General features: G+C 34.4%; 1 protein-coding gene across 9 annotated transcripts in view; it reads right to left on the reverse strand.

The window, feature by feature from the left end:
- The window catches only part of RGS22 (regulator of G protein signaling 22), a 119,978-nt gene that overhangs the window by 16,272 nt on the left and 90,276 nt on the right, over positions 1 to 13,430 (reverse strand). For 8 of the 9 annotated variants that reach the window (XM_081817070.1, XM_081817066.1, XM_081817068.1 and 5 more), the window contains 5 exons: positions 12,128 to 12,300; positions 11,049 to 11,211; positions 7,935 to 8,093; positions 5,137 to 5,205; positions 2,674 to 2,835 (listed from right to left, as the gene is read on the reverse strand). In XM_081817070.1, the coding sequence (XP_081673196.1) occupies positions 2,674 to 2,835; positions 5,137 to 5,205; positions 7,935 to 8,093; positions 11,049 to 11,211; positions 12,128 to 12,300 (726 nt within the window). The remainder of the gene's footprint in view (positions 1 to 2,673; positions 2,836 to 5,136; positions 5,206 to 7,934; positions 8,094 to 11,048; positions 11,212 to 12,127; positions 12,301 to 13,430) is intronic. The other variant, XM_081817073.1, reaches the window with a different exon arrangement.

Consider the following 13,430-nt stretch of genomic DNA (forward strand, 5'->3'; position numbering starts at 1 on the left):
TATCCTTCCAGTCTTTTTTCTATGGACACACACACACATATACATGCACACTTTAGATTAAATTATACTGTTTTCTAGTAGCTACATTTCTAAAAAATCAATAAGATGAATATCTTTTTCTATCATTGATTATTTTCCTACAGCATGATTTTTTTTTTTTAAAGATTTTATCTATTTATTTGACAGAGAGAGACAGCAAGAGATGGAATACAAGCAGGGGGAGTGGGAGAGGGAGAAGCAGGCTTCCCTCTGAGCAGGAAGCCCGATGCGGGGCTCAATCCCAGGACCCTGGGACCATGACCTGAGCCAAAGGCAGACGCTTAACAACTGAGCCACCCAGGCACCCACCTACAGCATGATTTCTAATGGTTGCAGAGTATTCTATTCTATAGATGTGTAATAATTAAGTAAGTAATGTCCTGTTGTTGAACATCTGGGTTCTTCCCAATTTTTCACAATTCAGAACAATCTTAATCAAATATTGTTCTGAATTGTGAAAATTTGGGAAGAACCCAGATCTCAATTTCTAAGCATATTACCACAATCACTGCTGGGGGGTGGGGTGGGGGGGCGAACATAACTTAGTGGTTAAGGGCATGAGCTTTAGCAACAGAATGCCTTGGTTCAAATTCCAGCTCTACCACTCAATTAGCTACATGATGTTAGGAGTTCCTTAACCCTTCTGTGTCTTAGCTTCTTCATCTGTAAAATGGCAAGAATAACAGCTTTGACCCAATAGGATCTTCTGAAGAATAAATTCATTGTTACATGAAAAGAATTAAGACAATATCTGGCAGATAGTAAACATTTAATAAGAGTAAGCCATATAAAAGTGAACTCAGTAAGATTTCGCCATACCAGGTAGAATGCTTTCCACCTAGCAAACTCTCTCAAGACCCAGTTAAATGTTATCTCTGCCGAGACTTCCCTGACCTACAACCCTCTCTGCATCATTCCTTCCTCAGTGCCAAAACTATACCTAGTTAGAACATGGATCATAATCAATACTATGTCATGATATTTGTTTTCCTGGGTGTCTCCCTCCTTGAGGGCAGGCAATGTGTTGTATTCACATTTTTATTCCTATGATCTAGCATAACGGCTGGCACATTAGAATGAACAAATTACCTCCTATAGCATGATTTTGACTAGTTACCTAGAATTATATGTCCTCCATTCTATGCCACAGACAAGATATTTAAATGAAGACCAAGGGCAGTCTTGAAGGAGAAACAGTCACACAGCTAAGGGTTGACTTTGAAGGAGTAGGTTTTTTTAAAATGCTTTTTGTGCAAGGTTTATTGCATTACCTCCTGCCCTAGTGGGGTTGGACTTACTTATATTCATAGTAGCTTAAAAATAATTCTGCCCACTCATAATAACTGCCTATTCTGGAAAACAGACTCCACCTCCTTCCTAATTCTTAAAAAAATTATTTTAATATTGCTTACCTTGTGACAAATTTTGAAAAATTTTATCTCAAAACATTTTTTTCTGAGAAAATTTCTAAGGTGAGACTAGTACAAAAATTGTTCATCACAGAAAAGGTAGAAAACAGCTTCATGGTAAGTTGGAGAAAGTTTGGAAATAGATTTTATTGAGCAATTACTAACTATATAGAATATAAATGCTGCGGAGTATTAGCATTGCATAATTCATACTTAGATTATAGGTGAATTGAAAGTATTAGCCTCTTAAATTCCAGTTTTATTTTGATTCTCTACCTTTATAATGGGATAAAATAGGCTGCTTGCCCAGAAATGAATCTGCTCCCTGGGGGAGAACTGAAGCAGAGTCTGGATGCCTACTTTTGGGTATTTCTAGACAACACTCCCATATTCAAGTCTAGATTAAAATACCTAGAAAGTCCTTTCCTTTCTTCAACGCAAAGATGAAATATGGTTTCAATAAACACTTAAACCTAAAACTGCCTTTGCTCCTAACCACTCGTTCTTTCATTTATTTGTTTTGTTAAAAATTTGGCCATTCTATGGGCGCCTGGGTGGCTCAGTCGTTAAGCGTCTGCCTTCGGCTCAGGTCATGATCCCAGGGTCCTGGGATCGAGTCCCACATCGGGCTCCCTGCTCTGCGGGAAGCCTGCTTCTCTCTCTCCCACTCCCCCTGCTTGTGTTCCTGCTCTCGCTGTCTCTCTCTCTGTCAAATAAATAAATAAAATCTTTAAAAAAAAAAAAAATTTGGCCATTCTAATAGAAAAGCTCCTCTCATCTCTGTTGGTTTATTTTCTATAATCCTCTATCTTTGATTACATTGCTGGCAATACAGTTGGGAGGAATTCTGGTAAAGAGGTCTTGGTTAAAGTACTGAATATGGATGTTTTCAGGAAAAAAATGTGTATGGTACATTTATAGAGGAGTGATATGCAAAAATGTAATTAACACTCTTCAGGAAGGTTCTCATTAAATCATAATATATGTGAATACGTTGAAAAATCCAATTCTATCATTTCAGGGCTCACTCTTACTCTTCACTGTATAATAAGAAATGTATCTAACTTAGAACAATGAACACCTCAATATTTACATATTGGTCTGAAGATGACAAAATTGGGATATCTTATACAAATCTTGTCTATAAAGTTACAGTTCAGAATCTGATGTGTTAATGCAGTTCCTCCACAAAAAAGGTGTTTTTTTCCAACTTCCAATATAATACCTTATATTTTTGTACTTCTTGCCAAAAGAGTACACCATTTTCCAATAAATCTCCTTTTAAAGCCACAAACCGTTGAAATTGTCTTGCAGTAATTGGATTCAATAATGCTTTACGAAATGCAATGATTTCACAAGATGAAGATATCCACTTACTCTCCACAGGCTGTCCAAAGCAGAGAATACAGAAAATTAGCTGTGTTCTAAAGTAATAATAAAGTTATTTATTAGGCTAAAAATTAACAACTTCAACCTCCTTTACTTTGGGCTGCTGAAATTTATGGCATGGATACAATAGAATTTGGCAACTTTTACCTCTCTGTTCTCTTTTTTGTGTCCTTTATATTTTTATGGCATCATTTTTTTAAGAGGTAGAGAGAAAAAGAAATGATTGGCTGATTCAGAACATATAACTACATTGTTTAAGAATGTTAAGAATCATTACAGTTTGGGACTATGGTGAAAAACTACATTTTAGTGCACTGCGAGAGTTCTGTGCTTAAACAGAAAAATGTAACCGTAATGTTATGATTATATATTGTTACATCATTATTATGTATTTTATAACTACATATATTATATATGTATCATGTTATATATTAAATATAACTCTCCTGCCTTTTAAAAAGTAAGAACACTAGGACATTTAAGATATTTTTTCAAAATCTTAAAAAAAATTACCAATTAACCCTGTTAATTTAAACAGGAAATTTGCTGTGGAGCTTCTAACTAGAAAAAATATCATGTTTTCAGGTGAGACATCTTTATATTATTTTAATAAAAATTGTTATTAATACTTCCTAACAAGAAGAAAAATCATTAATACATTATTTTTAATAATAAACTGACAGGATTTACTTTACATAACAAAAAAGCCAGAAGGACCCATGGTGCTTTAGTAAGGCTTACAGTATGACTTAGTTTGTATCTTCACAGTTTTGAAAATATATATTCAATACAAGATTCAATCTTTAAATACAAGATGTCTACTTTCTAAATTTTGACCATTTTAGATCACATAGCCATCCCTCTTTAGCCTCTCAGATTAAAAGACATAAGACCTAGATTTTATTGAATTTACTGAATAGAAAATTTTTTACTGGATAAATTTTATTGAAGTTTCCCAAATCTGAGTTTAGTCTACAATCATGCAAAGAAGCACCATTCCAAAGGCAATGTTTTAAATGAATTTGGGGATTATAGTAACAATCAGTAAAAACACATGCTAAAGATTCATTACTGACAATGCATAAAATAAATTTCTTGAAACAAATCATATGCGACTATCAGCATAAGTGTTTGAGAGAGTTATGTAAAAAGCACTATGGGAACACAAAAGGAGTAATTCATTCTGCCTGGAGGAGTAAAAGCTTTGCAAAAGGGCCTTGAGGATGACATCTGAATTGGAAACTGAAAAGGGAAGCCAACACCAGGCAGTCTAGGTGAATAGCAGTGCCTTAACCCAGATAAAGTGATTAGATGCCGAACACTGTTTTAGTGAGGCACATGTCGTGTTCTCTGGTCCAAAAGTTAAGACCCCGCCATATGTTCCATATTAAAATTACAGCCCTATAAATAGGAACAATTATGTATTAGACTGGGATGTTTATTTAAAACCCACTCAGCAAATAACGTTTTAAGACCTGCTTCTTAAGATACTAAAACGTAGTAATTTAAACAGAAAATAACATAATATATAATGCACAATAATATGAAATATAAACCCATCCTCCTTAGAATTTCAACAACAAAAAAATAAGCAAAAGACAACCATAGAATGGTTTATTTCCTTTCAAGAGGAAAATACAGAAAAAGAGCATCCTAACAGATACATATAATCCTCTAATAGTCAAATAAAATTTTATGTATGTAGGGGGTCACCTGGGACTAGTCTGACATTCCAGCAAGACCTGTAGAAGGATGAATACATATAAATTTGTAGGCTCAGAAAGAAGCCTGAGTTTATCATGCTTGTTAAGAAGCAAAATAGGCATTTTCTAGTAAAGTATCCTATTATAGTGGTTTAAATAATTGTCAGAATGAGTTTTTAATTCTTTTAAAGCCAAAATGTAATTCTCAACAGAGTATAATGCAAGATCATTTAACTTGCTCATTCTGTTGCATACTTATTTTTTTGTGCAATCCACTCTCAGTAATAAATAAATTACCATATGCTGAAATGAACAGCTTGTCTCAATAAATCCATCACAGGCAAAATAAACAAAAATGCATATTTAAAGTCTAATATTTAAAGCACACTTCTAGGGTTTAGCAGGTCGAGAGGGCTTTAAGAAGAGGGCTCTGGCAGAATCACACTCTCCCCCAGATTCCATCAGCCAATTAAACAGAGCGGTGGCTTAGAACGCAGTGTCTACAATGAGGGTCTTTGAACAAGTAGGGGAGGAAAAAAGTAATACTTTGACAGAGTGGAAGTTGCAAGAGGAAGAATATAACAAACACCACTTGCCTTCCAGACCCCGATTTTCCTTTCATGCTTCTGTAACAAGAGCTCTTCGGCTATGTCTCTCATCTGTACCTAAAAGCAAAACCAATTATTTTATCCCAGTTATTCAGAATGTCTACATTTTTTGACATCATTTACTAATTTAATAGCTTTTATTTTATTTTTTAAAAATATTTACTTATTTATTTTAGAGAGAGAGAGAGCACGAGTGGGGTGAGGGGCAGAGGGAGAGAGAGAGAGAGAATCCCAAGCAGACTCCGTGCTGACCACAGAGCCCAACATGGGGCTCAATCCCACCATCCTGAGATCACAGAGCCAAAACCAACAGCTGGCCGCTCAACCAACTGCACCACCCAGGTGCCCCTAATTTAATAGCTTTTAAAAATGAGGTAAAGGTCAGCATGGAAAAGAGATGATGCAGTTTAGGACAAAAAGGATCAGACTTAGAAATGGAAGCCCTCCCTATGTACCTGAGCAAGTCACTCAAATTCTCTGAACAGTTTCCCCGTCTGCAAAATGAAGCTAATAATACCTAAGCGTGTTGCCCCAAATGTGGATAATAGTTCACTTTGGGTCCCATGGAAATTGAAGCTGGAGAGACAATTAGGAGTTCCCAAATTTTTGTGCTATTTTCTAGCCACAACTAATTTTAGAAGAGCACAGAAGTAAAAACAAACTGAGGGTTCTAGAGGGGAGGGGGGTGGGAGGATGGGTTAGCCTGGTGATGGGTATTGAGGAGGGCACGTTCTGCATGGAGCACTGGGTGTTATGCACAAACAATGAATCATGGAACACTACATCTAAAACTAATGATGTAATGTATGGGGATTAACATAAGAATAAAAAAAAAAAGAAGAGCACAGAAGTTATTCAATGCAGGGAGGAAATATAGTAGATATTTCTTGAGGTTATTGCCTATTCATAATATTTTCCCTTGGGAACCACTCCTACCAAATCTGTGCTATATGAATCCACCTCCCTGTCCACAGCAGATAGATCCAGGCATTGACCTGGAGAGACTAGTATTGGATCACAGCTGCTGCTTTTTGATAGCCACAGCTGGAGAAAAGATCCAGGAACTTCTGTTGGGTTTCCAGGGCTGTCCCAGCCCCTAGCCTTTCTAAAGCTTGGGTGTCTACTCTTCCCCTCAGTGTGTGAGATGTTCTAGCACCATTTTATAATAAATTCTCTCCTTTCTCTTTTGTCTTTGGCTTAAGGTTGCCAGAATCAGTTTATGTTATTGGCCACCCAAAGAACGCTAAGTAAATCAGGAAATGGTTATAAGTTACAATAAAGTTATTGTGGTCAACATAGTGAGAAAACATGGTAAATAATGTTTCAAATTAGTAAGCCAAAGCCTAAAGAAAGGAAATGAGGAAATTTGAGTTGTCTCAAAGCTTATTTCCAGGAACTTTGCCTAAAACAAGTGAGCACTTCTTCATACTATAAATTCTATTTTCCCAGCTGTATTGTGTTTTCCATAACTTAAGGTGCTCGTAAGACTAAGGATATTTCCACATAAGTAAGGCTCAAAGTATTTGATAAATTCAATATAGAGGGCAGTTCTTCTAGATTTTTCCTGATCAACACTAATGGCATGTGTTTTGCATACTAAAGTCCAAAATTACACCTTCTGTCCCTTTATGTTATTTTTGTAAAGATCAGGTTTGCCTTTTTTTTTTGGTGTGACAATGACATTTTAAATTATCAAAGTAACACATGCTTTTTATAAAGCATAAACAAAGCAAAAAACAAATAAAAACAAAAGAACACCCCATTTCACAAAGTAAAAAGTAAAAATCCTTCTTACTCCCCAGGGGGCAGATTCTTGTAGACCTTTTTCATAAACACAAATATAGATAGATAGATAGATGGAAAAAGAAATACATAAATAGATATAGAGATATAAGAACATGTAATGAGATTCTCTTCTATATACTGTTCTGCATCCTGCTTGTTTCACTGAAGAAATAATATCTTTCATGTCAGTACATGTGGAAATCTTTTTATATTTTAATCTCATTTTATAACCCCATTTTATATGGATAAGAACATGTAATGAGATTCTCTTCTATATACTGTTCTGCATCCTGCTTGTTTCACTCAAGAAATAATATCTTTCATATCAGTACATGTGGAAATCTCATTTTTATATTTTAATCTCATTTTATAACCCCATTTTATATGGAAATCTTCATAGTACAGAATTATCATAAAGCATTTAACTATTCCCCCTTGTACGTCCTTGCCCATTTATATGAGGACTTAATAACAATATAAAAAATAACAACTAGATTAATAAGTAATATTTGAGTGTTTGCTGTGTGCCAGGTACCACGCTAAGAAACTAAACATACATTCTTTCATTTCATCTTCACAACTATCTTATGAAGCAATTACTCTTTTTAACCCCAGTTATTTTTCAAATGAGGAAACAAAGGTTATAAAACTTAAAGTTGTAGGGGCGCCTGGCTGGCTCAGTCAAGAAGAGCATGAGACTCTTGATCTTGGGGTCATGAATTCAAGACCCATGTTCGATATAGAGATTATTTAAAGTTAAAATAAATAAATAAATAAATAAATAAATAAATAAATAAATAAATATTTACTTAAAGAAAAACAACAAAAAACCTTAAAGTTGTACAGTTAATACATGGCAGGGTTGAGGCAAACCTTGGGAAGGCTAACTCCGTGCTCTTAACCACTGTGCCATAGAAGTACAATAACTGGGCTAATGGGTAGACACATTTGATGTTTTAAGAGGTACTGCTGATTGTTATCCAAAGATTACGCTGATATACCTTTATCTTTTGACGTGCTGCAAACTGTTCACTTGCAAGAAACAATGGCAACCACATGTTTTCTAGCTTATTGAGGACATGCTTCTGAATTTTAAGTAGAACAGGTGCATCAAGCTGCTCATGGAGCATCTTTCCCCAGCCACCACTTAAATTCATTATCTAAGAAAATACAAAGGAAACAGAAAAACTGCAAACTTCTGCTTTAGTGAAGAAACACTAATAGTCATTAATTTATCCATTCACCCCCAAACCATTTGCCGAGCACACCCTAGGTAGCACAACTGTCATTTTCTGAAAGATATCTCCTGGCTATACCGTGGATGGTAAAGACACATAACTCCCCTAACATCAAACAGATAATTGTGGTTTATCTGATTGTTGTTTTAGATGTATGATTTTGCTCATGATATAGTTCAGAGAACACAGGAGTGGGGTTTTTATCCCATGTGACCACAAGCAATGCCATTTTTCTCTCCCTGGCCTCAGCATCTTCAACTGTGAAATGGGGGTAATTATTAGTCTATGAGTTCTAAGTGCTCTTCCAGGTCTCATAGTCTATGAATCTGTGATTCTGGTCAAACTGACTAGTTGGAGAAAGCATTTTCTTTTGCGTATGGGGAAACTGGGGCATGAATTAGTTAGGAGACAACATTGACCCAGAAATTTTAAATAGACACAAACAAATGTTGGGTTGAACTTGGTGGGATGAGGGTGGGGCTAGCAATGCAGGGCTGCCCCAACAACTTCACAGAAGAAAACAGAAGCAGCAGAAGTAGAGAGAGATCAGGTTATACAGAGAACAGTCTCTGACCTGAACAGGTGACACCTTTTACAAAACACAATTTCTTTGTGACCCAGATCTTCCTTCTGTATAAGTATCAGCTTCAACAAGCTATGAATGGCTATTTCCTGCTATAAATCATTCTGTTTTCTACCTGTTTCTGTGTATACACCTTTCAAAACTTCTGGACCCCTCACTGGAAAAATTAACTTCTTCTTAGTTCCCCTTTGAATAATAAAATCAATCAAATCCTACTAATAAAATAATTGTTTTGCATAAAAACAAAAGAGAAACCCTCTTAGCCATCCTTTAATAATACTGATTTTTTATATAAAAAAGGAAGAAAGAAGAAAAAGAGAAAAGACTGCTTTGCTCGTCAAAGAGCAAACTTAGCCACCCAACTGAAATCAGAACTAGCAAGATCTACATGGAACATAATGTGATGTGGATGTGCTTAAGTATAAAATAAGTAAACAAAAAATAAAAGTAAAGCCAAAGATGAGGAAGAAAGGCCACTGGGAAAACTCTTCTGGAGTAAACACAATCATTTGCTATGATAGCAATGGGTAACTTTTTCCACTGAATTTGAACTTCTTAGCATGTTCTAGTATGGAGGGCTCACACAGTAGCATCATATACCACAAAACCTCATACAATGTAGCACAAGCCAAAGAGAAAACAAATGCCTTCCATGTGTTTATTTCATAGTTGTGCTTATTGAGATACCCAACACTTTTGCTAATACAGCCCAGATTTGTATCTCAGGGAACTGATGTGATGGCAAGGCATTTTGTCAAGGTTGATTAATTTCAGAATTTCTTCTCCCTCTTATTCCCAAAAACTTTTGCTTATTTTACACCTGGAAGATCTAGCTTTTTAATTTGGTGTACCCTACTTATGAACACTTCTGAATTTTTCTTTAATTTACTGAATTTAGCATTAATCTGAAATTTGTATTTTATAAATGTACACCATTAGGATATGCATCCTTTAAACTACCAAAATAAAGATATCAAACACTATACATTTGATATCCAGGTAGTAATGTGGTACTAGCAAACTTCAAATTAATTATAACACTTAATTCTTTATATTTCAAAAGCATAAAAATTGAGCCATATTTCATGATAAAATTGTTACTTGAACACTCAGTCGCACTGCTGAATTCCAATCTGACCTTTTTGCCATAAATAATAACACCACATAGTATAATAATGACATATAGTAATAATGACAGTAATAATATAATAAATGATGACACCATCTATCACAGGCACTCATATTTGCTGAATGAATGGATGACTGGATGAATAAAAGCTATTTTTACTCTATAAACTACTTTTAAAAAGAACATAGTTTTATAGTATACTTGAGTGAATTTTAAAGGCATTTAATTTGTAGATATTTAGAAATAGCTTAAAAAGTAAGATATCCAAAATGTCTAACATATAAATCATGAAAGCAAAAGACAAAAAAGATGACTTTCAGGTTGTTGGCGAAAAGAAATAAATTACTGGTTTTCAAACACAGTGACCTCACACCAGTCAGAATGGCTAAAATTAACAAGTGAGGAAACAACAGATGTTGGTGAGGATGCAGAGAAAGGGGAACCCTCCTACACTGTTGGTGGGAATGCAAGCTGGTGCAGCCACTCTGGAAAACAGTATGGAGGTTCCTCAAAAAGTTGAAAATAGAGCTACCCTACGACCCAGCAATTGCACTACTAATACAAATGTAGTGATCCAAAGAGGCACCTGCACCCCAATGTTTATAGCAGCAATGTCCACAATAGCTAAACTATGGAAAGAGCCCAGGTGTCCATCAACAGATGAATGGATAAAGAAGATGTGGTATATATACACAATGGAATACTATTCAGCCATCAAAAAATGAAGTCTTGCCATTTGCAATGACATGGATGGAACTAGAGGGTATTATGTTAAGCGAAATAAGTCAATCAGAGAAAGACAAGTATCATAGGATCTCAGTTATATGTGGAATTTAAGAAACAAAACAGAGGATCATAGGGGAAGGGAGGGAAAAATAAAACAAGATGAAATCAGAGAGTGAGACAAACCATAAGAGACTCTTAATCATAGGAGACAAACTAAGGGTTGCTGGAGGGGAGGGTGGGTAGGGGGATGGGGTAACTGGGTGATGGACATTAAGGACGGCATGTGATGTAATGACACTGGGTATCATATAAGACTGATGAATCACTGAACTCCACCTCTGAAACTAATAATATACTATATGTTAACTAATTGAATTTAAATTTAAAAAATTACTGGTTTTCATACTTCAACAAAGAAAATATGTTTACATATTGATACCTGGTCCTGCTGATATAGAGAAGCTGGACTTTGGGGGCCGAAGAAATATTTTTTATTAAGGTATTTGTTTTTAATATATATAGATTTTGCTTCTCTTTGTGTTCGGTCTCCATAAACTATTCTTCGGAACTGTTCAATGTCTGACCAGCACATAAGGTCCATACTAAAAAGAAAACAAAAACAAAGTACAGCCCTTTTTATTTTTTTTCTCTGAATTCTACTAACCCACCAAACAAGTTGTTGTCCTGACTAGTTAGCAGAACTGATTAGATCATGAAACTAATGCGTTCAATAATATGTCTCATCCTGGCTAAATATATGAATGAACACAGAAGTACTGGGATCAGAAAAGAATCTACCACTGTTTTTGATAGGGCCTCAGAGTTTCTCCTATAACAATGGACTCGTATCGTTGATGTCAAATCTGCTATAATTTCTACCTACTGCATGTATATTTGGCAACATGCTAAATTCACAACAACTTTCATCAATAAGAAGGGAAACTATGTATGTGCAATTTGGCTCCAGGTCTAAACCTTTTCTACTAATTTGGGAGAAAATTATTAGAAAAATATATAATCAATATTTCAGTTTATATTAGATACATATGTCATAAGGTTCCAAGATTCTGTGCAAAACTACAATGTTTCATTTATGTATTAGCTAATAAAAATTACAACGTATTACAGTAAAACTTCAATAGCTTAGAAAAATATAAAGGAGATACTTTTCAGAAATACTAATTAAAGCACCTGTCTAGAAAAATGCGAAAGAAACAGTAGAAAAGCAAAAGAATAAACCACACTGGTGTTTTTATTTAGCCAATGCTAAAACTACTACAAATCTTGTTTGACTATTTAACATTTGGGAGGTTACTATTATTAAAATGCACTCCCCAGCAAAAAGTTACCCATACAGATTTCAGATAGGTATGCTCATTACTGTTTACTGTCATGGGTGAAATCTAGCACCAAATCACTTTTATAATACATTGGATCAAAGTAGCTTAAAAAAATAAGTAGCTTAGAAAAAGGACGTTTAAAGAGAGAAATACATTTTAAAATGTTTATGTTCTTTACCTTGAAGAATGAGCCTCAAGAAACTGACGGAAATGTTCAAACTCCAGTCTGTTGTTAAGCAGGTCATTAAAATTAAAGTGCTTATATTCTTCAGGAACATTATTCCAGTATTCTGTTTTTTTAGAGACCTCAGGAAGCCGTGAAATACCAGTTCCAATTTCACCAATAGTGTCCTAGTGAAATAATACTTTTAACAAAAAATCTCTTAAATACAGCAAATTATTTTCCCAATTTAAAAAGGGAAACAAATGAAAATGAATAATTAGGTCAACACCATCTAACAATGCAATGGTAGAAGTGGGTGCAGAATCTAGAATCTAGAATCTGGCTCTAACTCCTATCAAATTCTATTCTGTTCCTTGCTGTTTCATTCTCTTCTTTTTAGGAACACTTAGTAAACATTTACTATATATTTGCTTATAAAATATTTAATTTTCTTATTTTTGTTAGTATAAGAGTAATATATCTTTTGTAATAAGAAAACAAAAGGCATACATACTACTTACTACCCCACTCAGAGATAACCATAGCTGACATTTTCAAATACAAATCTTCTAGTCTTTTTTGCATACACACATGTAGATTATTAAAAACCAAGATAGGACTGTACAACTATGTATGGTTTTGTAACTCAGTTCTTTTTCTTAACAATGTATTATGAACATAAAATGTTCTTTTATTTATAACAATTTTGAAAGTTATAGAGTAAAACAAAATACTTTTCTAATAGTACGTCCTTTACATGTAAACTTCTTCATATAAAAGTTAATTTTTAGGTATTTTTAAGACTTGATGTTTTGCAGTTTATAAGCTCTATTTAAGGGCAAAGAGCTAGAGAAGCTTATTCTTTGAAAAACCTTTCCTCTCCTTATGGAATACCTTATATAATTAATTCATCCCTCTATTTGTGTTTGAAAAGCATCAGACCATGAGAGAAACTACCAATATTTAAAAAATCAATTTCCAATATGGAGAAGGATTATGGGGAGAATTATACATTTTAGTTCGTAAATTTTAAAACACAACTTAAAATACAACTAAAATACTACATTTTAGTTCATAAGGTTTAAAACACTTAAAATACAAGTTTATGAACATTTTCATTATGTTTAAAATACAATAAAATGTGCTACTTTTTTGGCTTTTTATATAGTCTTTCCAAGATACTAATTAGTGGTTTCTCAAATAAAGAATTTCTTTGTTAAAAAGGCAACTATCATGAAGATTACATTTAACTATCTGAGCCACCCAGGCACCCCGTCATGAAGGTTACATTTAAAAAACAACTTTACTGTTTGTGTAA

Source organism: Leptonychotes weddellii, chromosome 4, assembly GCF_054177405.1.
Source record: "Leptonychotes weddellii isolate Sample4059 chromosome 4, ASM5417740v2, whole genome shotgun sequence".
Lineage (NCBI taxonomy): Eukaryota > Metazoa > Chordata > Mammalia > Carnivora > Phocidae > Leptonychotes > Leptonychotes weddellii.